Genomic DNA, 27,018 nt, shown 5'->3' on the forward strand with positions numbered 1-27,018 from the left:
TCCAAAGCAAAAGGAAAAACTGCAATGTAGAAATGGAAAAATTTCAGTGCTGGTTCCAATTTCTTTTTCATATTCAAGCAATTATTATGTGTTATCACATTCACACAGAGAAAAAAAAAAAGCTGGTGAAATTGTTTTCTTACCTTAAGCTCTCACATAGATAAGTAAAGCATCAGAAGTTAAATTCTTACACCATTTTGATGTAGTAATTTCTATTCCTTTTAACATATCTTTAAGTTTTAAACTTTTCAGATAAAGTACCCTAGAGTTATTTCTCTTGACTGCTGAATTTTAGTTCTATTTTTACAGTAAGTCAGTAGGTGTTTTACCCAAATTTATTCCAGTAAGGACTGAAACAAACTGTTTACCAAAGTGAGTACACTAGGAGGAACTATAGTTTCAGTAATTCAGAATTAAAATTTGTACTTTATATTCATGTAGAAATAGATGCGTAGGTTTTTCCTTTTTATTAATAAAAAATAAAAGTTAAAAAAAATCTCTTGTTCATCCTGTTTTGGAGGATCACTATGCAGCTACCATACATTTTGCCTGTTCCTAAAGCATGAAGAAAGAATATCTAAATTACCTTTATAAAATTGTTTCATTCATCAATTGAAAAAAATTGCATGACAGAATAACCAATAAAACATCAGGGTGATTTGCAGAGCTGGATTCTTTAAAAATTGTTTTTAATTTTTAAAATTAACATCAGTTCTGGTCTTTCATAACCAGAAAGTCAAAAAATGAAAAATTGACTCTTTAAGTCAAAGGGCAAATGGACACCAATCTCAGAGAAACTAAGATTTCAGTCTTGATTCCCACTTGTAATAACAGAATTCTGTCACATTCACATTTTCTAAAAATCCCTTCACCCAGGATTTTTCTCCTGGGAAGCTGAGAAGCCTTGGAGAAAAATGAAAACAATAATTATCTCATTTGCTTCTCCTCTGTTTTGCTCATGTGGAATGTGTTTGGAGATTGTTTATCCAACAGGTGGTTGTTTCATTGGTTTCTGGTGTCAGTTGTTTTCACTCGTTGGCCAATCAGGGTCAAGCTGTGTCAGGACTCTGGAGAGAGTCACGAGTTTTCATTATTATCGTTTTAGCCTTCTGTCAGTATCCTTTCTGTATTCTTTAGCATATCTTAGTATAGCATTCTTTTATATAATATAGTATCATAAAATAATAAATTAGCCTTCTGAGAACATGGAGTCAGATTCATCATTCCTTCCTTCCTGCCACGGGGGTCCTTATAAATACAATAGAATTCCAAGTAAAACTTGTTTCTTAAATTTGGTATTGACTGTTTTTCTATTGTTTATATACTATGATGTTTTGGGTAATTTATTAATACTTTGAGACAACAGCATTAAAAAAAAAGCCTTTTTTTCCCTTGGGGGGCTGGTGAACGGGAGATGACAATATTTTGGAGGATGTCAATACTCTTTAAAAGAAGTTACTCTTTTAATATACTGGAACATATATTAGATACCTTCTAGATGATTTTGAGGCTACTATTCTATTAACACACATTTCCCCATGTGATATTGCTGCAGTCAAAATGAGGTGTCTTTCCTTTTCTTCTGTAAACAAAAATTTCCTGCTTCTAAAAACAATTGCAATGATTTCAGGTACATGTATTGTCTGGAATTTCTCTTTAAGCATATGTATTACCAATATAATTTTGCTTAGTAGCTCTGAGATTAGAACTTGCCTAAGCCATTTAAAAGACACTGAAGGCATTGGAAAAATTGTCTCCACTTTAAACCTAAATATTCAGTCAGTCTAATTGTGTATAGACTGTTTTTAAGAATGCATACAGATTGTTTTTAGGATGGGGGCAATAGAAGGTCCTTATGCTATTGTACTGGTACATTTTATACTCTGGTTTATTAAAGTACCATCCTGGAAGACTCCACTGTACATATAAATTATCTAAAGCAGTATAAGAAAAGCTTTGGAAATGACAAATGTTTAGTTAGGACAGTATAGGTGGATTTAACGTACTCTAGGGGAATGTAAAAGTAAAATGAAGTCTTCTGATCCCATAGCAATAATGTGAAACATTAACATTCAGTGTAATTTATCTACTTTTTCAAAGGTTGTTTAACAAGCATCTTGGGTGCCTTAACAACAGATTTATTTAATTTTGTGAGATATTATTAAACTACAAGTTTATAAGTCTTTTATATCTTTAGTAGTCACTAGCACTTTTTTGTGATAAACTTTTGTCTGCAAATTCTTTCTCTCTGTAGAATTCATCTTAACAACTTCACTACACTAAACTGAAACAATGATCCTGGTAACAACATACATTCACATTGTTTTTATTTCAGTATTCTCCTATGACTCATGAAGAAAGGGAAATTGACTCAAACAAATAAACTTCTATTTTGGAAATGTCATTTCTCTATTTTTTTCCCCTCACCTGATATAGAAAACCAACTTTTTTGGACTTATTATTTTACATTAGTCTTTAACCTTACACACAAAGCCAAAGTTGAAGAAAAAAAAATCTTCAGGAAAAAAGTAGTATAAATTAAAAAATATATCAGGTTTATAATAACACATCGAAATAAGCAAAATTGTTGTAAATTTAACAACAGTATGCATGGTAATGCACTGCACCTCTTGCATAATATCTAATTTTTTAATTTAAGTGGAATTCTTCATTGTGATTGTGGACTAAGATTTCTTCTATTTCTTACCAATTATTGAAATATCCCCCTCACTTTTGTTGTCACTGTATTGTCCTCAGGGAGTACAGGGCTCCAGCAGAAATCATGACTACATCATCAACTACTAGTGGCCACATCCTGGAGGACTTTTGGTAAATAACAGAAAGAGAGCAGTATCCTGTGCATGAAATAGAACATTGTCCAGAATGATGAGCACATAAACACATCACCCAACGGGAACAAGTTATTCATCAGGTCTTTATTCATCTGACCACCCTGCTTTTCCTAATTCTTTGAATTACTTTCTGGAGGATCTTCTCTCTACCCTAATTATGATATGAATAATCTCTAATAATTAAAACTGGTCTTTGTGAGCAGCATAGGAAGACAAAGGAAGAAATGTCAAAAGGTCACCAGCAGCAAGGTTGAAAATCTGGAATTTTTTTCTCACTTTAACTTTTGCATCTCTTTGCCAAAGTGCTGAAGCTGGTTTTCTAATTTATCAATGCAATTTATAACACAGAGTACATGACATCATCTTCACTTCCTTTGAAGTAAAATACATAAAGCTTTGGTCATTGCTGTTTTCATATAAGCCTGTTTTTGAATGATCCTCTAAACCCATTTACAATAAATATGTAAAATGAACATTTATAGAGAACATTTTATCCAACATCAACATAATGTTTTGATTATTATTGCTCAAATACACACAGGAAATTAATTTAGATCCTTGTTTTCAGGTGCATTAAAATGATTGCAAATCACTCATTTCTAATTTACAAAAAAAAATCATCCTACTCTTCAGCCATAACTGTGTAAACCTACAGGATTTTATGCATTTTAAAATGCTAGGTTAGTATTTTGAACATGCTGCTTTCATAATGAGTCTATTGTTTGCTTTATATTTTATTAGTCTTTGCACAGAGTACTGGTAAATAGAACTTCTATCTGAGTATGTTCTGGAATTGAATTAAATTAATGATGAACGAAAGGAATGAACATCAGCTCTGATAATTATGGGATCAGCTGAATCAAGTAGTCACTGGGTACATTCAATATGGTTCATACCAGTCAATAACTTCAGAAACGAAGCAGAGTCTGTGCTAAATCTCTAAATGCTTGGAAAACAACTCTCTTTGTTCTTTAATACTTTTCTCACCTAGCACCTGCTAAAAATAAAGAGGAACATCCTAATGGCAGCACCTCTGTGCATTCTGAATGTGAATTGAATGTGAAAGAGCAGCACACCTGGAAGAAATTGAAGCCAAATTTTTGGGGAAAAAATAGTGAACATTTTGTCTTACACAGTTAAAATACAGACCACTAAGAGCAGGCTATAACCTTCAAAGTATGTGTGCATGTGTGTCCTCTTCAGGACTTTTTTGGTTTTGTTTTATTCACAATATATGGTGGCTAGCTGTATATAAAAGATTCACATGTTTTGAGCTGTGAGGCTAGGTATATAATTTAATTATAATTATTTCTTCATACTATTTATTTTTAATCTCTGATCTTTTAATCTCTAAAAATACATACATACATGTAGTCATTTAAGATTTCCCATTATGCTAATGAGGACTAAATCTGTCAGAAAGCAAAAGAGACAAAGCTTATTTGATATGACCCAAACTTTTAACAGCACTAAGAGTTGACTACAGCATAACTGAATGAGAAAAAATGCATTCCTTTTTTTATTGCCTAAAAAAACCTAGAGATGAAAAAAGTCATGGGTTGAAGACAGAAAAATTTAAATAATAGCAAAAAAATTACTCTGACAATTTATTATTCCTATAGCTTGATTGTAAACATGTTGGAATCTGTAAATCTAAAATTGTGCTCCTTCCAGCGGGAGTTGTTTCCAAGGGAACTTCTCAGGGTCTAATCACTGAACAAAGAAAACAAAGGATATCTCTGAGGAAAGGTTTCAGGATTAAGGACCTACTGACTAGCTCTGGTTCCATCTGCAAGGTATAAGGTTTTCTTACTTCTGACAGAATAGAAAAAAGTGTTCTAATATTTAAAACTAAAACAGAATAAGTAAAATTCCAACTGCAAGTATGATAGGGTCTTTTTTTTTATGATGTTCATGGTGGAGAACGATATGTTATTGCAGTGGGAATGGGTATATTCTTTCTGACACAGGCTGGACATCATTTGACCTGAAGGAAACCCTTCAAAAGCAGAAAGAGTTTGCAAGTGACTTAGAGCATACATATGACAAAAAGAGCATACAAATGACTTAGTACTATAGCTAAAAAAAAATAAAAATTGTTAAACCTAATATTTAAATAAAATAAATCACTGAAGGAAAGTATTTTTGACCCATGTTGTGCATTATGACTTAATTAATACTGTACTTTTCTAATAGGCTTCTTTCCCAACACTCAAAACATTCTTAATTAATTCTGTCAGAGACAGCAGGAATGCCTTAATTAAAATTCCACGTATAAAATTCCATGTATATATTCCTTTGTACATTGCAGGACATTATGGAATGTGTAATTGCATAACCAAAACCCAAAAAGCCTACCAATTATGCTTTTTATGTGAATATTTTGATTAATTACAAGCTAAAATAATCAGTATATATTGTTTTGCAAAACAGAGAATTTCTAGGTCCCATCTCAGAACAATAAAGAAATTGATTCAAATTGCTTATATTTTTTCAGCGTGAGATAAACATCTTCAAAAATTTGAAAAAGTTTCCATTAAGATCAAAGAAAAAAAAAACTAAACAAAAAAACCCAAAACAACAAACAAAAAGAAAAAGGAAGCCATGAAATAGTTGTTACTCTAAAGGTGTATTATAAAGTTGTACCCAAGGTGACATTGAGTACTTATAATTTAAGCTTAAAAGGGGAATTTCTTTTCTCATTTTTTAAACAGAAAGGAAATGATATTTTTCCATGGCTTAGGGGTTTTCAACTGTTATACTTAGATGAGATGGATACTGCCTATTAAGTGAGTTTGATCTTTTTCTAAATGTGTGGATTCCCTTCTTATTTTTCAACTTCAATGATAAATCAGAATACGAGCCATTCCATGTTTCACTCTGAGGCACACAGATATTTAAGGTCTAAAGCACAGAGGTTATAACAAGAATATACAACACCAATATTGAAAAGAACATGTTTATAATTGCATCCATAGTTAATGGTCTGTAAGAGCAGCAGGTTTCCCTAAAGGAGACAGCAATTCTGACAAAACACATTGTGTGGGAGAAAGGAAGGGAGTCCTTAAATGGTGACTGTCCACAGTTGCCCAGAGAGAAGAGGTAGTAAGGAACAGGTGTAAAAAAATTAGTACTATGACTAAATCTACCTGCTTGTTCTGTTTATTCACATAATATTATAAAGATGATATGGGGTTTACTAATTTGGAGGTTGTCCTTAAATCTGCTGGGGTTTGCAGAGGTGGAAATCGAATGGTTCCCTCCCTATGAATTCATTCATTTTTAGCACATCAAAATCAGCCTCTCTTTCTGTCTTTGTCTAGTTAAACATTAAATAGTGAACTCCTACCTACACTACAAGTGATGAATTACATTTTTTAAAAACTATTCCTACAAATAGTAACATGAATATGCTTCCAATGCTTTTTTTCTTTTTCTTTTCTGTCAGTCTGAGCCTGTTGAAATACTGCTGTGCAGTGGAGCACCAACCAAAAGGACAGAAGACATCACTTAAAAATACAGTAAATATGTACTTTTGAAATCCAGGTACCAAATATAGCAAAAGATAATTGACATTATTCTGGTATAAATCACACACTTGAAGAATCTTTCTCTGCTTTCTTTATATCAGAGTCAATCAAACAGAATATATGGATGTTTATTGTGAGGTTAATCACTTGACAGTAATTGCCTATCTGTACTGACCAAACAAATCAATGTTGTACAACAACAAAGAGATCCTGGTTATTGAGTTTAAATAAATATTATTGATTACTTGAATTTCCCAAAACAACACAAACAATATGATTTCCAGACATATCCCACAGTGGAAAATTGCATTCCCTAATTGACCATAATTTCTGTTCATGTGGAGGGAAAATGGGTTACAGTGAATGAGAAAACAAACTTTTTACCATTAAAGAAAACTGTTGCAATTCAACATAATGCTTAACATCAGTGTGTTACAAGTTGCTGCTGTGCTTTAGATTTATATATTATATACAAAAAAAGGATTAAGAACAACCCACATAATTATTCTGGAAGACTTTTCTTGGTTTACTAGATATTTTGAAGGTGCAAGAACTTCTACACACAAGCCTCTTTGTCAACCATATGGATCTAGTTCACCTCGAATTTCCCAGGAAAATCCTCATTCTGCCTTCTTTTAGGAAATATATCATGGAACTACACAGCATTACTTAGATCATGATGCACCCTGCCTGCCATTGTAATCCTATAATTGTAAAAGCCCATTTTTTACCTTACATGTATATTCAGCTCTATGTTTTACATAATTGTAAAATGGAGGTTAGAGGTCTGATGAAGACTTGAAAATTCAATGGACCATTCTTCACATTGTTCTGCTGCTGTGGATGCTACTATTACAGTATATATTTTGCTTTCATTCATAATAGATTTTAAATATTGATGTGGTAGTTTTAAAAGCAGGTTATATTTAATGCATCTGTTTGCTGAATTATAGAGTTTATTCATGTGACATAATTACTATGTGACTCTTAATACTTCAAAATGTTTTCAAAGCCAAGACTAAATGGATTAAAAAAATAATCAGACTAATGAAAACTAGATTAATTGGTAACTACAGCGCATGATGATTGAGATCAGGAAGTTCTTGAACTATAAACTAGAGAAAGTACGGAGTGAATAACAGGGGAAAAATGCTCCTGTCCCTCATCATGCACTGCTCAACACTTGAACTGGTCTCACTGGGACAGAGCTACCTCTCTTGGGTTGTGGCTACAGCTGCTCTCATGTCCAAAGACAATGAGAGCTTGTACCATGGAGTTATAGCTACAGGTTTTTTTATGTCCCAAGTAATTTAATAACATGACAGAATATGATAGACATTTTTTTTTTTTCTGTAAGAGGACATGTTTTCTGAATCTACCTGTTCCTTGACTTTCCACTAAAAAAAAAAAAAAAAGAGCTAGCTGCCCAAAAGCTTTTCAAACAGAACAAAACTCAGACTTGCCAAGGTATTACGGTATTACAGATACCACTGTGAAGTATTCAGGACAGTTTTAATGTATCAACCATTCATACCTGGGCACGCAGCAAAGATGTGTGCTAATGGTATGACTCAAACCCACACAACTTGAACCACAATATTCAGTGGTTTTTTCCAAATATAAGAGATAGAAAAAGCCTGTAATTACCTGTAACTGTCAACTCCGTAGTTCTTCTGACAACAAAGAATCCATATTTTAGCTCACAGGTGTAATTTCCAATGTCATCCTCTCTAACTTCCCGAATGACAAGAGTGTCCTTTTTAAACACAATACTTGATCTCCATGTCTTTGACTTGCATTCCTGTTTAAAGAGAATATAAAACTTCAGGGATTGTGTTCTTACACTTAAAATGGATCACTGTGGACAATGCTGCCCAAAGTAAAGTTGGCTAGACAAGAGCCCAGGCCAGATATAAATGTATATAAACTAAAGATGTAAAAATCCAGCCCATTTAGATATTGGTTAAAACTAATTTTATCACCAGACTTGATATTTATACCTCTGGCTAGAAAAAGGAGTTGATTCCTTTGGTGGTTTTTTTTTTGACATTGGTTTGCTGACTTGCTCATATTTAATTTACTTATTTAGCATTACACTTATGTCTGCAATCTATGACTTTTTTATTGCCAGTAGCTCAAGCTGCAGGGGATAATTATTTTTTTAATTCAAATTTTAAAAAACATTATAATTAAAAAATGTAGAGAAACAGAAGATTAGAATGAGAAATAAGTATGCTATATATCTCTTTCTAAAACAATCTTAGAATCAAAGCTCTCTGTACCTAGAAAAGATGCATTCTTAATATAAAAAAGTATTTTATTAAAGACACAAAATCCAAGATGAGAATAAGAAAATAGTTGGCTACACTTCTCCTATCTTAGATATGCTATCAGTTAATTTGGACATTATTATTCCAGGCCACAAAATTTTAAATTTTAAGTTGCCCAGTCTTGTATACCATAATTAATTTTACTGCACTGCCCACAGGAAACACTACTTGCAAGAACTTGGCCCTTAAGTAATGATCTAGAAAGCATAATACAATATTGAAGTAAAGTTATTGATAAAAACAATGAAATTATATTTGCAAATATAAATTTAAGTATATATGTACAGAAATTTTGGTAGCATTTGCTGAATTTTATGCTGCAAAATTAAGCTGTTTATTCAGGTAAAGCAGACATAGATTTCCCATACAGTTTAGTAAAGAAAGCATTTTAATTTCTCAATTAGTTAATTCTTTTCTACCATTGGTTCTGTTGTGTTTTCTTGACAAAATTAAAAACAACCCAAGCTTCATAACACACTTAGATCAAGAGAATCATAAAAACATTGCATAATACACATTTGAAGGTATAAATCTCTTGCATTCCTTACCTTATACCACAGAATTTCAGGCTCCCTAAATGGAAATAAAAAATCTTCAATTTCAGGACATGAGATTTCCTTGCTTTTGCTAAGTTCAGCTTTTTCAAAATATTTCATCTTTGAATTGTAGCAGAGCCCGGTGTCGTTTTCACCCACCGTCAGCGAAATGGACACTTTCATACAGTAAGTTGAGTTTCTGTAATGCAATAAAAATAGAAAGAAAAGTCTAATAAAGTGGAACTCGAGTAAAACACCAAGAACCACATATTCATCAGCACTGAGTATGCCTTAAAACGGAAGTGGCAACATTTTACAGACGTTAATTAAAGCTAATCCTGTGATTAATTATAGAATAAAGGGTGTTTCAATCTAAGACACTGCCAGTTTGTTGACCATAGCTTTCAGTGCCCATACTCCCAGGACAAAATGTTCTGCATTACCTACAGACTTCATGAGCTTGTGTTCTCTCCTGAAACTTGTTGCTGCATCTGCTTCTGGGTGTTGATAAGCAAGGTAGGCAGAGACTAGGGAACCTTGTCTGCCTTCCCACATTCCACTGTGTGATTCAATCGGACAAAAAGACAAAACTGCTTGAATTTTTTTTTTTTTTCATTTGAGTTTCCAGGTGGGGAGCAAATGAGTGAATAAAGTTGAGTACTCCCCAGGAGCAGACTGTGATGGTGTAAGACTTCTCTCCTACTGTTCTGTAAATGCATTTTACCCCTGGCCTGCTGACAGAGGATCCTGCAGAGAGCACTGAGGAAAGATTCACCTCCCTATCACCATTCTAATTCTCTATGAGCTGATTGCTTATTTATAATGGACTTGTGTGTATCAGACATGGCAGAATCTCAAAGATCAATTTCTTGATACCTGTTTCCTTTTTCTGTTCAATAAGAGGGAATAGAAATACTTTGGGATAAAGAAGAGGAAAACTTAATTTACAAAACACTAGAGTCCAGTTTTCTACAGAAAATGCAACCCTGTAAGTAACTATCAAATTAGAGAATAGTGTTAGAAACATACATTTTTAAACAGAATGACCCTTAGCTGTTGATCTAATTCATGGACTTGTAAGGCAATCCAACACAAAATTATTTCCTTATAATGAAGAAGCATAATTTGTTACCATGTTTGAGAAACTGGCTGTATAAAGCAAATAAGGTTGTTTAAGCTTTATGCAAGTCAAAGATAGGATCTACTGAATATGGATCACTCTTGCTGCATTTAAGCTGGTAAAGAGCCAATTCCCATTCTTACCTGTATATGCAACTGAAAATCCCTCACTTTTTAAAGAATATTTTTTCATTAGTGTAAATGATGTAATTTCTCCATTAATTTGTTACTTGAAATATTTTATTCATTTGGATTTTTATCATGTGTCTTGAAAATATCATAAAAAGTCACTTAATTCTGCTTTTCCAAATTCGTAAAATGCTTTTTTGCCTTTTTTTTTTTTTTTTCCTTGGGAGACTCATCCCCTGGAAACAGGTTCTGAACAATTCATCAAACTCTGAGGTTTAGGAGTAAACTAACTAGATGGGAATGTCCTCTTATCAGATGACAGGGAGCAGTATATAGGGAGTTGTTTGACTACACAATTTTCACATTTAAATATTCTCTTTAATTCCTTCCTTGTTCCTATGTTTAAGCATCATGTTTAGTTCATATTACTGAATCTCATTATTTAAATATTTCTCGGAGAACATGGCAGGGGAAAAAAAAGGGAGGACACTTTACTGTCTTCCCAGTCTCTGAAGAAGCAAGGTTAGTAAAATTTTTGCATAGGCATCCTTCAGTATTCGGAGTGAATTTTGCAAAAATTATGATTAAATGTTTTGATCCACTAAAGAACTCTGTTCTGCAACAGTGACAGTGTCAATTGCCAGAGACAGAATTTTGTCTGAGGCACATCCAAGTTTCCATCGCAACAGCAGATCCTTTAGCAGATGCAGCTAAGGCTTCCTGCTCCATAAGAGAAGAATTTTGGAAATATTTCAGAATGTTTAAATTCATTGTTTGAAGTGGATATTTCTAAACTGTTAGATACAAAGTACTGAAAAATTTTGGGTGGATTTTTGTCAGCTGAGCCCCCCAACAGAATTTTCTTTCAAAAGCTCAAAACATTATCAAAAAACCCCTACAATTCCAGATACCCACTGGTGACACAGACTTCCTTATTTCAATTCTAAATACTAACTGCACTGTCAGTCTGACTCATCTCATGCTCTGTGTCACAAACCAAGGCTGTTGGGATGAAACAAAACTCAAAGAGGCAGGTACAGGAAGCAGAGCAACACAAAGAGGATGAGGTAAGAAAACCAAGATAATGGGTTCACAGTACAGAAAGAGAAAAAGAAAATTAAAAAGTCCCCAGGTAGGAATGAAGAAGAAGAAGAAGAAGAAGAACAACAACAACAACAAGAAGGAGAAGAAGCAGAAGTAGCAGAAGAAGAAGAAGCAGAAGAAGCAGAAGCAGAAGTAGAAGGAGAAGAAGAAGAAGAAGAAACAGAAGGAGAAGGAGAAGAAGAAGAAGCAGAAGGAGAAGAAGGAGAAGGTGAAGGAGAAGGAGAAGCAGAAGGAGAAGAAGAAGAAGAAGCAGAAGAAAGAGGGGCTGAGTTTGCTGGTTACACTAGAGCATGAAGGATACAGTAGATGTCAAACCTCTCAGGCACAGAAAATGTGGCAGCAGAGCCCTCTGGAGCATGCACATACAGCAGAGGGTAAAAAATGCTCATGTGTTAGAAGTAAAACAGTTTTCCCTATGTCTCTCACTTGAGGGACCAGATAAGTAGCAAATAAAACAAAATAAAAACCCTACAGCATGAGTTTAAGGAATTTTAAAAATTGGTGTAGGCCAGTTAGCCCCAGCAGGTCACTGCCCCCCCAGTGGCTTCTGGAGCATTTGTTCAGGACAGCAGTTCAGAAACTTCATATGCAGGATTTCCTTTTACTGGATTTGGGTTTTTTTATGTTATTTGGGGATTCTTTTCCCCAAAATATATTTCCCCAAACTGCATTTTAACTCACTTATCACATGATATTTTTTGGACATTTCTTTTGTTTGTTTGCCTTTACTTTTTCCTGAATATGGTGATAAGAAGAGGTGACAAATTATTAATTTATCCCTAATATGACCAGTCCCAAATGTTCACAAATATAAAGTTAGCAAGAACCTTTTTGCATATATAAGTGAAGGTTTTCATTTTCATCTGTTATTCAATAGATTTTCAAGTACTAAAATAATGAGATCTTAAAGTACAAAATACAATAAGAATGAGCTGTTTGGTGTTTTTTATTTAAGACACCAAAGCCATTTAACTCAAATTTATCTTAAAGTTAAATGAACAGGTAACTTTTTAGAGAGAAAAGGAGGAGACACAAGGGGGAAAGCTGACAAGAGAACACACACACACTAAGAGTATCTTCTCTAAGCTTTAGCTTTTACAATATTCCCATCTACATTTAAAGGAGTTGCTTCGAGAATTAAGTACTTAAAGCATGGTTTCTGTATAAATACATATCTGAAATGGGCCAGATGGGTTTATGCTTACAAAACTACTTTTTTTTTCTCAGAAAAAGACCTCTGATAATTGTCAGTCTCCAGGCTCATCAGAGAGAGCTCAGTGATGGATTCACAGAGCTCAGTACTGTCGAGGCAGCATCCCTCATCATCCCTATTCATGACAGAAGAGAAAGTGGGACTCTTCCTGTTACTTGTCCACTCCAATGCTTTGCCATTATGCTATTTACAGAGTAAACAAACTAGAGAGCAAACAGGAAGCCAGAAAATCTCTCTTATGTTTCTCTTCATCATACAGAGTTGAGAAGTATCTTTATTTCCAACTGAGTTGGAAAAGTAACTTTATTTCCAATTCCTTCAGAACTGGAGATTTAAAAGAAAGTTTGACAAAAATCTTTTTTTTTTTTTGCAGTTTTATTTTAAATTTTAATAAGAGAACTTAGCCAGTGGTGTACATATTCACTTTTGAAAAATGATTCGCTCCATTTCTGGGGAAAACTTTTGTTGACATCATTAATTATTTTTTTTCATGATTTTGCAGACACAATTTTGTCCTTTTTCAGTCCAAGTAACTTCTGTTACAGTTATTTGGATGCCTGAAAGCTGGAGAGCAAAGAATTCATTCAAGACAGAAACAAAACCACATTATTGATAATCTACTCGTGCTCCTGGCCTGTGGCTCCAAAGGCTCTTTGTGAGCTTTTAAACTTTCACACAAAAATTTTTAAAGCCTCTACATAGCAGCAGGGTTTTCTGAGGACACCCCTGAGGCCTTGGGCACGTGGTGAGGGGGGAAGGCCAGGGCACCTTGGGGCAGCCAGGATTACTCTGGTGCTCTGGGGTCCCCTTGGTGGCAGGATCCGATGCCCCAGCAGGTCACTGCCCCCCAGGGGCTTCTGGAGCATTCATGCAGGACAGCAGCTCACAAACTTTATATGCAGGATTCCCTTTTATTGGATTTGGGCTTTGTTTGCTATTTGGGTTTGGTTTTTTCCCCCCAGGCTCTGGAATGGCTGACTCCCACACTCACTGGTTCTGATATCTAGGATCACAGATTGCCTTTTCCACAAAGCTTCCAGAGCCAGCAGAGCTGCAAGTGCTGGGGCAGTGCTTCAGGCATGGGGAAAAGAGAAGAAAAGTGGAGGGAGATGGACAGAAGCCAGCTGGAATTTTCCTCTGTGCCTTAGAAATTATCTCCTGCTTCCATACCCTGGGGGGCCAACCCAGTTTGGAAACTGCTTTTGACCTCAATTGAATTACATAAGCACAGATTTCTTCTCTCAAGGGTCACCTAATTATGTGCATGACACTATGAAATAACCCAGTGCACAGGAGCCTCCAGCACTATTTGAATATCAATACTCTACAAGATACTTGTTCCAACGGGTTTGAATTAGACACACCAGGAAATATTGTTTAGTTTTAATCCCTGCTTCCATCCTTGGAAGCCAAACCTTCACATTTTATCTTTTTCTGACACAAGTGGTACACACTGCCATCCTGAGTTTCCCCTTCACTCCAAACCTGTCAAAAGAGAATGTCAAAATGCAAAGTCTAAATGCACTAGAATAATGCTTTCCTTGTGTAAGAGGGAGCTAGTGACTGATATGAAAGGGCTTTTATTGATGTTCTGAAAAATATAAACTAAATTAAATTAGACTTTACAAAAGGAATTTAATTTTCTCATCCTTATAATACCTTAAGGCTTCTTTTTTTTTGGGTAAACTAGAAAAAAAGGTGTAAATGTTTATGTTACTGATTTTTCTGTATGATCTCTGTCTTTTTTAAAGTCAAAGTGAAACATTTCTTTATAAGAACTGGAATCATACTGATATTGATTTCCATATTTTAATAAAATTTTGCTTTCTTAGTAAAAAATACTCAAAAAATTATTGTAATAACCTTAATTATGAAATTGTACTGGCAATTACATGGAAGGCAAAATTACATAAAATTAACTAATTTCCCTAATTTCCCTATCAAACATTTTCTTTCACATTAAATCTTGCTTTCAGATACATTAAAAGAAAAAAAATCCATAATCTTAGTGTACAGGTATACAAAAATATTCCTATAATGTAACTCTGTCTGCACTCCTACAGTATATGAATTTAAATCTAAATAAAATTAACTTATTTGAAGTTAAAAATTTCTTACAGAGAAAATGTGTCTATGTGTGTATACATATGTGTCTATAAATCAGTCATATGAGTATGTTAGAGATTCCAGTGATTGTAAAAATAATACTAGAGGTATGTGATTCAAAAAAGACACTATAAAATTTTAAAAGCATATTTATAGTATACCTATATGTTATTTAGTATGAGAAAATTTTGATTTTAAAAATAACTTTCTATTAAAATATTTGGTATCAAAAATTCAGAGAATAGCACTTATGGATTGAAGGTAGAAATGTTAGAGGTAGTTAAAAAGGATAGTAGTAAACCAAAAAAGCATTGTACTTCACAGGGCATATAGGGTGAGTAAAATATGGATTGCCACTAGTCTGAATTTAATTGCATAGTTGATATTTTAGTGCTAGTTACAAATTTAGTGCTAAATTAGCTCCTCATTTCAGTAAGGCTTCCCAGGATCATTAGTGAAGAAATTTTGGGCTAGTGAGTCATAAAGTGCTACAAAGGAGATGTGTCAGAATGATACTAAACGTTTTCACTGCAGCAGATCAATGTATACTCCCAGAGGAGACAGAAGTATGAAGAGCTGTTCAAAAGTGTACCCTTACAGATGAAAATCCCTTTAGCTTTCAACAAACTGCAGTAGGGAGATAATACCAGAGCATGAAATTCCTCTAGGTATGGTCTGTCCTCAATACAGGAGCTGATGGCACTTGCTTTTTCTTGGGATCCTGAAGGATCCTGAACAAGAGTAATTTTTGCACCCTTACTTAGCACCATATGCCAGAATAGCAGAAGCACTTCTTTCAAAAATTGCAAGGAAGTAGAGTTATATTAGTCCTCCCATTTCTTTCATTTATAGAATCACAGAATCACAAAATGTTTGAGTTCAGAAGGGAACTCTGGATGTCATCTTGTCCAACCCCCCTGATCAAGGAGAGCCACTTAGATCTGCTTGCCCAGGAGTGTGTTCAGATTGCTTTTAAATATTGCCAAGGATGGAGACTCCACAACCTTCCTGGGCAACCTGTTCCAGGGTTCAGTTGCTCTCATGGTGAAAAGTGTTTCCTGATGTTCAAATGGAATATTCTGTGTTCCCGTTTGTGCCCATTGTCTCCGGTCCTGTAACCAGGCAACACTGAAAAGAGCCTGGCTCCATGGTCCTGGCACATTCCCTCAGAAATGTATATCTGCCAGTGAGACTCTCTGTGCCTTCTCCAGGGGAAAGAGTCCCAGCTCTCTCAGCCTGTGCTCACAGTAGAGATGCTCCAGTTCCTTTATCATCTTCATGCTTCTTCATTGGACTCTCTCCATGTTTCTCTTGCACCAGTGAGTCTGGAACTGGACACTGAGCTCTAGTGGTCTCACCAGTGCTGAGTGAAGAGAAAAGGCCACCTCCCTTGGTGTGCTGACAATATTAATACAGCACAGCTCATCATTCACCTTTTTTGTTGCAGGGGTACATGGCTTGTTCATGTTCAGCTTGCTTTTCACCAGAACCCCCAAGTCCTTTTCTTCAAAGTTGTCTATATTTTTGTTCATGAAACATCTGTTTTCTCAGGTGGTTTTTCACCCACAGGGGATGGAGGGGAACCGTTAAACAAAATAAAATACTTTTCCCAAGTAAAAAGGACAAAAAAAAAAAAAAATAGGGCTGAAAAAATGCAGACTTTTCGGAGCCTGTTCCAGCAGCTGTGCTTCTGTGCTCAGGAACAATTGAGTGTTACTGCATCCTGATGACTCAGAAGGTCAACAAATACTGGAATGTCTTTATCACCAAATCATCCCTTTTGCAAATGCCTTCTTTTATAGTACTAAAACTGAAAACATTGAAAATGCAGTGCTGCTAAAAGGTTCTCCCTTGTTCCCTCTCTTTGCTTGATGAACTCACACAGTTCTCAGATAGAGACAGATCCTGTCTCAAATGTTAAGTTAGTTTTCTGTTCTGCTGTCAAGCAAATGCATAAAGAATATCCCATGAAGGTATCTGTCTTGTTTCCAAATGATTAGATATTTATCTGTTGCTAACTCTGCATGAGTCTGTTATTTTCTGAATAGAAAAATTACTCATTAACAGTAGATATGGACCGAGATATTCAACAAGTACAACATTTATGATAGATATTAGAGTAATGACATTTGCACATGAATAAGATTCCCTCAAAAATCTCTCCATAACTCTTTCCCATATCTACCCAGTAAAAATGGGAATGCACAAAAAAAATCATCACATTTAGTAGGTTCAAGGCTGTTTCCTAACATACTGATGACACTTTTCCAGACTCCTGAAAATTCTCTAATGGGATTTAATGACAATTCTGAATTAAAAAACCTAAATAATTCCTAGAATTATGACTCCTACATTTGTTAAAATAAACAAAACAAAGAAACAAAAAACCTAAACCCCTCCCCCCAAAAAACTGAAACAACCCCCCCCAAAAAACCCCAAACCCCTACAGTTTTAATTATACTTGTTTTATACCTACTTTCCTAAGAAGAAACAATTCATATACCAGTCAGTCTTCCTTAACAATCACAGGATTAAAAGGAAGACAGTAGTAGGACACCTCAGTAAGAGCATTGCTGTGAGCAGATTGAGCCAGAACTCAAATGAAAGCAGCAACTTTCTGCAGAAAAGTGAGTTTTTGGAAAAGTTGCTACTGCTTCTACTAAAGCAGAAATTTAGAAATGTGCAAGAATTTTTATGAAATTTATACAACTGAAGACCTCCAAGTAAGTCCTGAATTTCCAAAGGCAGCAGGATTTGAAGGAACAAATCAATAAACAAAAGGATAAACAAGATTTGGATTTGTCTTTCATTTGAGCACCATAAAGGACACAGGAAACTTAGCTTTTAACCATTTTGACTGTGTTCATATGAACACAGCTTTACAACAAGCTTTACCTCAAAACAGTTTCCAAAATTTTCTCAGTGTGATTGGTAACAATGTAATAAATATTTTTATTTCACTCAAATTTTAGGCTCTAAAATGTGCTCCTGACACCCTTCAGGCAGTAGCTGAAGATGACAGTTATGGAAGCTCAGGAAATATAAACCAGTATTTACACTATATTCATATCAACAGCATCCCTGAAGACAAACATGGGCAAGCAATGACTTCACCCACTCGAGCTACCAACTCTGCCCAGCACTGAAAGTGTTCTCAGTTCAGCCTCCAGAGCTTCTATCCAGTTTGCATTTCTGCCCTTAAATGTACTAAACACCATCATTATGTCCATACAGTGAGGGGACAAAATAATCATCTTTACAGAGAAGATAAAAGAACTCAGTGAGCCAGTTCAGGTTAACATTATTTGAGATCTTTGGAAATATTTCATTGAAGAGGCTGGGACAGCCAGAAGGACACACTCTTTGTTGTAAGCATGAGTTGAGAGTCCATGCTAAAGAATTATTAATTCCTTTCTTCTACAGAATCCCCAAATAAATTATTTTTTCTTTTCCTCAGCATAAAACCAATACCTATGGACTTTCACTCCTAATGTCACATTTCCATCTCCAGTGACTGAGCCTAAGTACAACACAACACATTTGAGAATTCAGCAGAGACAGAGGTCAGTATGTATTCAGCAAGTATATGAAATTATACTATTATTTGTTCCATGTTATTGTCTACCATCAAAGTAAACAACTCTGATGTGACAAATGAAAAGGTTTTGGCTGCCCAAACAAACAGAGTGTGAGGATAAGGCACAGGCAGGTGCCAGACACTATTGCTATATATTTTCATTTCTTGATTTAGCTTTCAAGCTTGCTGCTACGTGTCATCCTCAGAAGCATGAATCACCCAGAACATGCAGACATGAAAATCCAAAGTCATATGAACAGCAGCAAAATGAATGTATGAGAGCTTTCTACAACGAAGCTTTGAATAATTCCACCTAAATCAAGTGTGCTTGTGTAAGCTATTTTCATTTCACGAAAATGAGGTTTGCTTTACACATTTTAATTCATACCTCAAACAAAAAAGGTAAGTTGAACAAGTTTAAATACATTGCAGATAATTGAAAGTCACTTCTTTTTCAGTTGGACTATGATGTAACATTAACGTTTCAGAGTCTTTATACAGCACTTTTCACTACAGATGCAGTAGGGACAGTAGGAGACACATCTCTCTCAGACATATTTTTTTCTTGGTGGTGGACTCATAGAAAAGTCCACTTCATTTGTCAGAAATGCAGAATCTCCACTTTGGCTTGTCTGCCTGCTTCCTCCTATAGCAGGACACAGCTTCCAGCTGGGCTGGTGCTGGTTCCTTAATCATCTGCTGTTCTTTATCACCTAGCTTCACCCACAAATTCCCCACTATCTAAATATAGGAATAGCTATATAAAAAAGTTCAATTCCATTTATAAATACACTTTGACTCAAAACCCTGCCACCAGTTTTACAATACGTAGAGAATGAATGAATATATAAACTATTTATGAGTAGAAAAAACCTATATTGTCATTTATGTACCACATTTTCTGGTTTCTATTTTTGTTTCTGCAATCTATTTCAGTCACATTTTTTTTTCTCCATACCGGGAAAGAACAAAGAGAACCTGTGAATTCCTGTATTGATTAAACACTTTGTCACATTTTTCATGATGTGGATGAATTAATTTGCAAGCATTTAATATTCAGAGCAATTTGAATTAAATAGCTATTTTCTTGACATTTGTTCAGAAACATGACTTCTGCTTATGCTCTTGATGTTAGAGTCAGGTGAAGCTAAAACCAGAGGGATGAGGAGAGGCTGCAGGTTCATCCAGCAGCTGGGCTAAGCACAGGTACCCACAGGTGGGCGCACAAACACACACGCACAGGAGCTCACAGGGCTGCTCACACACACACACACACAGGGCTGCTCACAAACACACACACAGACACAGGAGCTCACAGGGCTGCTCAAAACACACACACACACACGCACACACAGGGCTGCTCTCACACACACACACACAGGGCTACTCTCACTCACACACACAGACAGACACACAGACACAGGAGCTCACAGGGCTGCTCACAAACACACACACACACAGGGCTGCTCTCTCACACACACACACACACACACACACACACACACACACACACACACACACACAGACACAGGAGCTCACAGGGCTGCTCACAAACACACACAGACACACACACACACACACAGAGGAGCTCACAGGGCTGCTCACACACACAGACACACACACACAGGGCTGCTCACACACACACACACACAGGAACTCACAGGGCTGCTCACACACACACACACACACAAACACACACACACACACAAGGCTGCTCTCACACACACATACAGCCACACACACCGGAGCACACACACGCCCACACATACCCACACACACCTATCTGCACAGATGCCCTGTGCTTGCTGAAATAATGAACTGCAGAGCTGTCCCAGCCCAGTGCCTCCCCTCCAACTGATCAAGCAGAAGCCAGCCAGTGGAATACACAAACAGTGTGGGTGCTTCCAGCCACTGCCTTCAGCCTCTCATCCCAGGAGCTGGCCCAGGAGCACTGCTTGCCCCAGCTGCTGGCCCTGGCACATGAGGCTTGCAGTTCCCATCAGCTGCTGGTCCTCAGACAGCTTACCCTGCTCCCCAGCCAGGCCAGCTCAAAGCTCACTCGCATGCACCAAGCCATGCTTAGTGGAGGCAACACACCCACAGGGAGAACTGTTGCAGTGTGTTTTGTTAAGTTATTAGGTTGGTTTGTTCTAATCCCCTCCTGTCTGAAAATGGTTCTGCCCCAGTTCTCCCTTCCCGCCTTTGGAGCTGTCTGTCTTCCTGGCTCCAACCTAGCCAACAATGTATCCCCTAAACTCCGCCCTGGTTTCCCTGGAAACCCTTGTATTTTTTCTTCTGATCCCTCCCCGGTACCCCGCCAATCACTCTCACTGCCCACCCTTACTGCTAGAATGTTCCAGCAGGGGAGTTCGATGGTTGGCTGAGGAACCGGGGCCCCTCCCCAGAATGTTTTCTGTTGGTGTTGGCCACGTGTCAATCAATCCCTTGGACCCCACTCCCCACTGCACCCCCATTGGCCCAATGCCCGGCACCTCCCTACCCCTAAAAACCTGTTGTCAGCCCCCCCCCCACCCCGGCTTCTCCTGTCGGTCCCTCTGGGGTTCATTAAAGTCTGGATTAAGCCACAGTTGGAGTCTGCCGTCTTCTTTCCTCTGGTTGCAGCCTTTACTAGACTCCGTCCTGCACAAGGTGTGCCTACAGCCGCAAGCTGGACACTGCCTGAGGCGCTATCCCGAAGGCAGCTCTCGGGAGAAGGGCCCCCTGGGCTGCTGGCAGTGCTGGAGCTAGCCGGACGCTGACAATAGAGTCACACTGCTGCAGAGAACTGAACTGAACTGAACTGCCATTTAATGAGAAGATGGGACAAATTATATAGCTCAAACTAGAGTACTTACCATGAGCATATTTACACTGAACAGCATTTTATCTCCTTTCCCTACTATCCTCTTGCCTTTTATATTCTACTCCATTTCGTTCCTGCACATTAGTCTCTCTATCTCTGGTTCTTCTCCTAGATAAGATTAATGCATCCTCAGAATCACTTCAAAAGATAATTTAGCAATAATTTTACATAAACAAAAAAGCTTTTCCTCTCTGCATCCCATAGGAGGCCCCACACACTATTCAATCCAAAGGCCTTTCCAGGAGGGAGCATCTCCAAGTGATTGGGTGGTTTTATGCTTACAGGTCATGGGGATTTGTTACCCATCTCTGCTTCTCTAACCCCTCACTGAGCCTTTGTGTTTTCCACAATCATCTTTAGGCACTAGAGTGTGACTAATTTGGCTCTACATGTGTGGTAGCAGACAAGGATTCATTTTAAAACAAAGACCATCAGCCAGTTTTCAAAGACCATACAGGGTAACATTCTTGACAAGTTACTGATTTCTTCCCAGTATCCCTTGTTTCCCTTGCTGGGTCTTTCCTTGCCTCTCTTTATAAATGCTCTTCTCTACTCACTTAGTCACTTTCCTGGAAAAGATCCCATGGGGTTTCTCTCTAAGACTATTTTTTTATAAAGTGTTCACTGTCCTTTCTTTGCTACTTAATCTAAACACTTCAAAATCACTGCATGTTGTGGCAAATGTAGTTATATGTAATCATAACTACTTTTGAATGCTTCATATTCTGTAATACTGTTCTCTAAGGATTTTCTGAAACTTTCTATAATCCAAAGCAAATGCACACAGAATATCTAATCAGTTTCTGAATCTTCCTAAAAAATTTTAAATACAACTTCTATTTTCTTAAACTTGAGTTTTACAGCAGTATTTCTTCTACCAGGTTTTCTCTGAAGTTTTAGTTTCCTTTTACCTACCATTTTTACTCCCATTCTAATATATTTCAACCACAATTTTGTCTACACCATGTAAGCATTATATTTACATCAGTATATAAATAATTATAAACACATAGATAATGTACCAATATAAATTCCTTAAATCCTAGATATTCTCAAAACTTTTTTTTTGTGTTTTCAAGAAAAACCCCAACAAAACACAGAAATATTTATCTCCTAAGCTAACCCATTTTGGAGCTACCACAAAAAAAATAAATCTAAAATACTACCAAAAATGCCAGATAAAATTTCAGGATAGAGAAATTATAACTGTCACCAAAAAAACTGTACTGTGATGAGGGACTGAAAGCACACAAAAATCAGAAAAGTCTTTTTCTTTCTGAGCCACTTAGGAGTTTGGTTTTTTAACAGAGATTGTTATGGGAAATCTTCCATTGTAATTATGCATCAGCAACTGCCACTCCATATAGAAATTGATAATTTCTATATAATTTTTCCCTTTCGTCTTTTATTTTGAGGATAAAAATAACTCATAAATATTTCAATTTCCAGTTTCTGAAAGATGTAGAGCAACAGTGAAATGCTGAGGTCTTTAAGAGCACAAACCATAGTACACCAAAGAAAATACCCAAGGAGAGTGTTTTTTTTTAACTGTACAAGACACTCAAGTGACACAAATGTTTGAGAAACATGACTTTGAAGCCCTCATATTTTATTCTGCTTCCTTCATCTGCAGGTAGAAATGAATGAGATAATCTTGATACTATAAAGAACAATAGCAGAAGCCCTAAAGACTTCAATCTACAAAGGCAGATTTTTTCCATGTTTCAATTTCCTGCTCTATGATGTTAGTGACAATACTGTTATTGTTGTTATAAAATGTGTTGACAATAGAATATTTGGCCCTTAAGAATTTATTTCCACCATCTTTAAGGGTTCGCTTTAAGTTACCAAGTTTTCTGTTATTTTATTAAATCATTTTCTAAATAGATAATTTTTGAACATGTCACAAAATACCAATGACGCTAGTACAGTTAAGTGCATACATATATGTATATTGAAAAGTAAATTGCCTCAGAAATGAAAGCTATGCTATCAAAAGTGGAATGATAAATAGAAGTTTTCTATGTTTTATATATGTTTGAATCAGAAAATGAATTAGCTCATTTCTCCTAAAGTCAAAATATTTGAAACATGGGAGTTTTATGTAGAAGGCCAGGACTCAAAAATATGTTCAAATATATTGCAACATAAAGGTAACCAGCAATTTTGATGTATGATAGCCCTGATAAGCATCAGAGTTTCTCCAGGATCCCTTTACCATGAAAACAACTCAGTCTATTGGTTTTTAAAATAAAGAAGTTATAAAACCAGTTTCCTTCACACAGTAAAAGACACTAATAGGAAAACAGAGAATATGAGAATAGCTTTCTTGGATTCATATATGGTTTTTTTTAGTTTTCCAGCTATTTCACAATGCATACTAATGATATTACTCTTTCACAGTAAACACAGGAACTGTAAAAAACCAAACAAACCAAAACCAAACTTGCACTGGAAAGTACTACCAGCACATGAATTTTATCTGTGACAGCAAGATAAAGGTTCAGTAGAAATAAAATATTTGGTTGTTCCTTATTCCTCCTCAGACCTAAAACAAACTAGTAGGATGACTTAATTCCACAAATTGTGGGGGTTTTGTGTATTCTTCCTTCAGAGCATCAGCATACACAATTATCCAAAAAAGATGTGTACTTGAAGAAAAAGCAATATCCAGTGGTTATACTGGTTTAGAAATAATTGAGGCTATGTCACTATCTATAAGATAGTCCCAGAAAGCTCTTGAATTTTGGGGGAATGTCCCTCCTTTTTAAATTTCTTGTAAACTATCATTTCCAGAGAAGCAAGATTAGACACATAAAAGCAAGTCTGGTTTGGGAGGATTTTACTTATTTGAGCAGATTTTCTCAATTTTTGCGCAAGCTAATACAGCTTCCTGTCAGGAGTTATGAATCTCCCTGCAGAGAACAGAATTGATTTTTTTTTTTTTTTTTGGTGGGGAAAAGCTGTGCAATGGAGTTCTGTTCCTGTATCAGCTCAGTGACAGCTCATCATTACTTTGTGACTGAAGGCTGTGCTGAACACTTGGCAGAACTGGCCTTATTCTGTTGACAAAGCAGAATTTTGCCACAATCTTCAGTAATGCCTTGCCAGAGGAGGGATAGGCTGCCTGTTCCAGCACACAGATTCCTCCAAGACACTTCCCTGGTGTAGCTCCCTGCACAGCTAGACTCAAGTCTCAAGTAAAAATATCAGTGATGGTTTCAGCCAGCAAGATGATTTTTGATATTCAAAAGCAGAGGGAAATCCCTACAGCAGCACGCAGCATATGCACATTTATGTATAGATAATGTTTTAAAACTAGGAGAGGTTTTACAAATTTCTTTATAAAGAAATTGATATTTTTCTTTGCCTTGATTATGTCATTAAAACAAAAAGTAGCAAGTCCCTGACTTTAATGATTACTATATGCCTTTCACTCTACCTTTCTGTGTACTTACATTATAAGTAAGTTATTAGCTATATAATTATACTTTACTTTTCATTGTGAATTTAACTTATTTACATGTCCAGTGTAGACTAGTGTTTCCCAACACTTGACATTTCAGACTATGAAACATGGCTTCAATACTTTCAAACATTACTCCCAATTACAAAATCTCATTGGATGGGTTGAGATTCAGAGATGTTGCTATGAGGAGTGCCATGGAGAGCCCCTGTATGCAGCATGGTGTAATCTGACACAGGAAAGAAAAAGGGAAAAAAGGAAAACAAAAAGAAAAGAAAAAGAGAAAATAGGAAGCTACTTCAGGGCAGAGAGAAAGTCACATCATTTTCCTCAATGTCCCCAAGGCTACTGAGGCCCTCAAGTTAAAATACAGGCATGAAGAGATCTTGTATATCAAGTGTAGCTCAGAAGAGAAGAGAGTTGTTATATAATCCCTATAGCCTCTCTCCTCACAAAAAAAATCCCTGAATAAGATTGGTTTTGTGGGGAAAGTGTCAGATTTGACTGCAGCACTACTAAAATATCATTCTTTTATCACTTGCCCTCATTTCAGTTTTAATAAGCTCTCTTGGCTCTCTTATCTTTTTATGTTCACTCCAGAGCAATTAAACAGAAATGCAAATGTCATACTCATTTTTATAACAGTGTCTCTTATAAAACTACAATGAAGACAGCAGATTATATATCTGTTGAATGATCTATTTTCTTTTTGTCAACAAAATCTACCCAATATGAAGAAAATGCCTCTATGTGTACCATATGTGTGTTTGCATGTTTTATGAACATGGGAAGATTATTGCTTACAATTCAAGCACAACTTCTAAGGAAACATTAGACTTTGAAAGCTCAAATCAGTTAAATCAGGCAGGGAGAGAGTTTATGAATATTCAGTTTGGATTTCAAAACAGCTGCTCTATTTGACCATTATAAAAATTACCAACTTTTTTATTCACTAAATAGAAACACCCAGTAAAGTGATATTGTGTTACACAAATATCTCATAACTACCTTAATCCAGATGTATTTCATCGAGCCATCTTTCCTCTTTAAAGAGAAATGTCACCAAAGAGGAAAATAAAAAAGGAAGAAAATTCAGATTTATTTTTCTCTGTTTGTCTCTGAAACCAATCCAGCAATCCAATGGAGACACAGAGAGTATAGCACACAAAATAATTCAGTAAGCATCCATCCTGAACAATGAACAACATGCTGTCACAATGAAAAACATCTGATCATTACCACCAGTAGAAAAAAAATCTCCCCCAAACTAAGTGGGGTACACTTCGCCACTAGAGGTTTTCTGACACAGAATGCCATCCATCTTCTGCTCAGGTATTTGCCTGTGACCTCAGCCACAGGCAGCCAAGTGTTTCACACTCTGCAATACATTTACCTCATCATCTGTGAAGTGTAAAAGTGTCATTTTGCAGAGGAGGAACCGAAACAGAAAGACTACTTCCCCACTCCTCACAAATAGCAATATGACAAAATATCATAAAAATAATTTCAATCCAGGCCTAAACATTTACCCTCCAAAATCAACCCTATTTCTAAATTAACACACCACAGGATGAAAAAGCCAGAAAGAATATATGAAAGAAAAAGCTATGATCTTCCCACTTTATTTGCAGCATCCTTGTGACAATACCATTTTTCGCTCCACTTGTTCCATCTTTATACAAACTATTCACAGCCATGTGTAAAAACAGGCTGGTAACATCAGGAAAATAGCAGGAGTATCTGCATCTATATCTGCATATATAATATATATATAATATATAAATATATTATATATATTTTTATATATAATATATGCAATATATTATAATATATATGTAATATATTATTACATATGTATTTTTATTATATATGCATTATTATATATGTAATATAATATATATTACATATATAATATATGTAATATATTATATATTTATATTATTATATACATATATAATATACATATAATATAACATATATAATATATATAAAATATATAATATATATAATATAATATATAATATATATAATATCTGCATCTATCAAGATGCAGATAGACTAAATAGCAGGGACTGTGGCAAACAGCAGACAGCTTAGGAGAAGGGCAGGCAGGTAGATTAGAAGAAGGGCAGGTAGATTAGAAGAACCAGACAAAATAAAGGGCTCTGTTGGGTTTGTATGGTGAGGGGTCAG

General features: G+C 35.9%; 1 protein-coding gene across 3 annotated transcripts in view; it reads right to left on the minus strand.

Annotated features, from left to right (window-relative positions):
- IL1RAPL1 (interleukin 1 receptor accessory protein like 1) overlaps positions 1-27,018 on the minus strand; it is a 689,590-nt gene that overhangs the window by 260,132 nt on the left and 402,440 nt on the right. For all 3 annotated transcript variants that reach the window (XM_054654990.2, XM_077172083.1, XM_077172087.1), the window contains 2 exons: positions 9,261-9,447; positions 8,030-8,183 (listed from right to left, as the gene is read on the minus strand). In XM_054654990.2, coding sequence (XP_054510965.1) covers positions 8,030-8,183; positions 9,261-9,447 — 341 coding nt within the window. The remainder of the gene's footprint in view (positions 1-8,029; positions 8,184-9,260; positions 9,448-27,018) is intronic.

Source organism: Agelaius phoeniceus, chromosome 2 (genome assembly GCF_051311805.1).
Source record: "Agelaius phoeniceus isolate bAgePho1 chromosome 2, bAgePho1.hap1, whole genome shotgun sequence".
NCBI lineage: Eukaryota > Metazoa > Chordata > Aves > Passeriformes > Icteridae > Agelaius > Agelaius phoeniceus.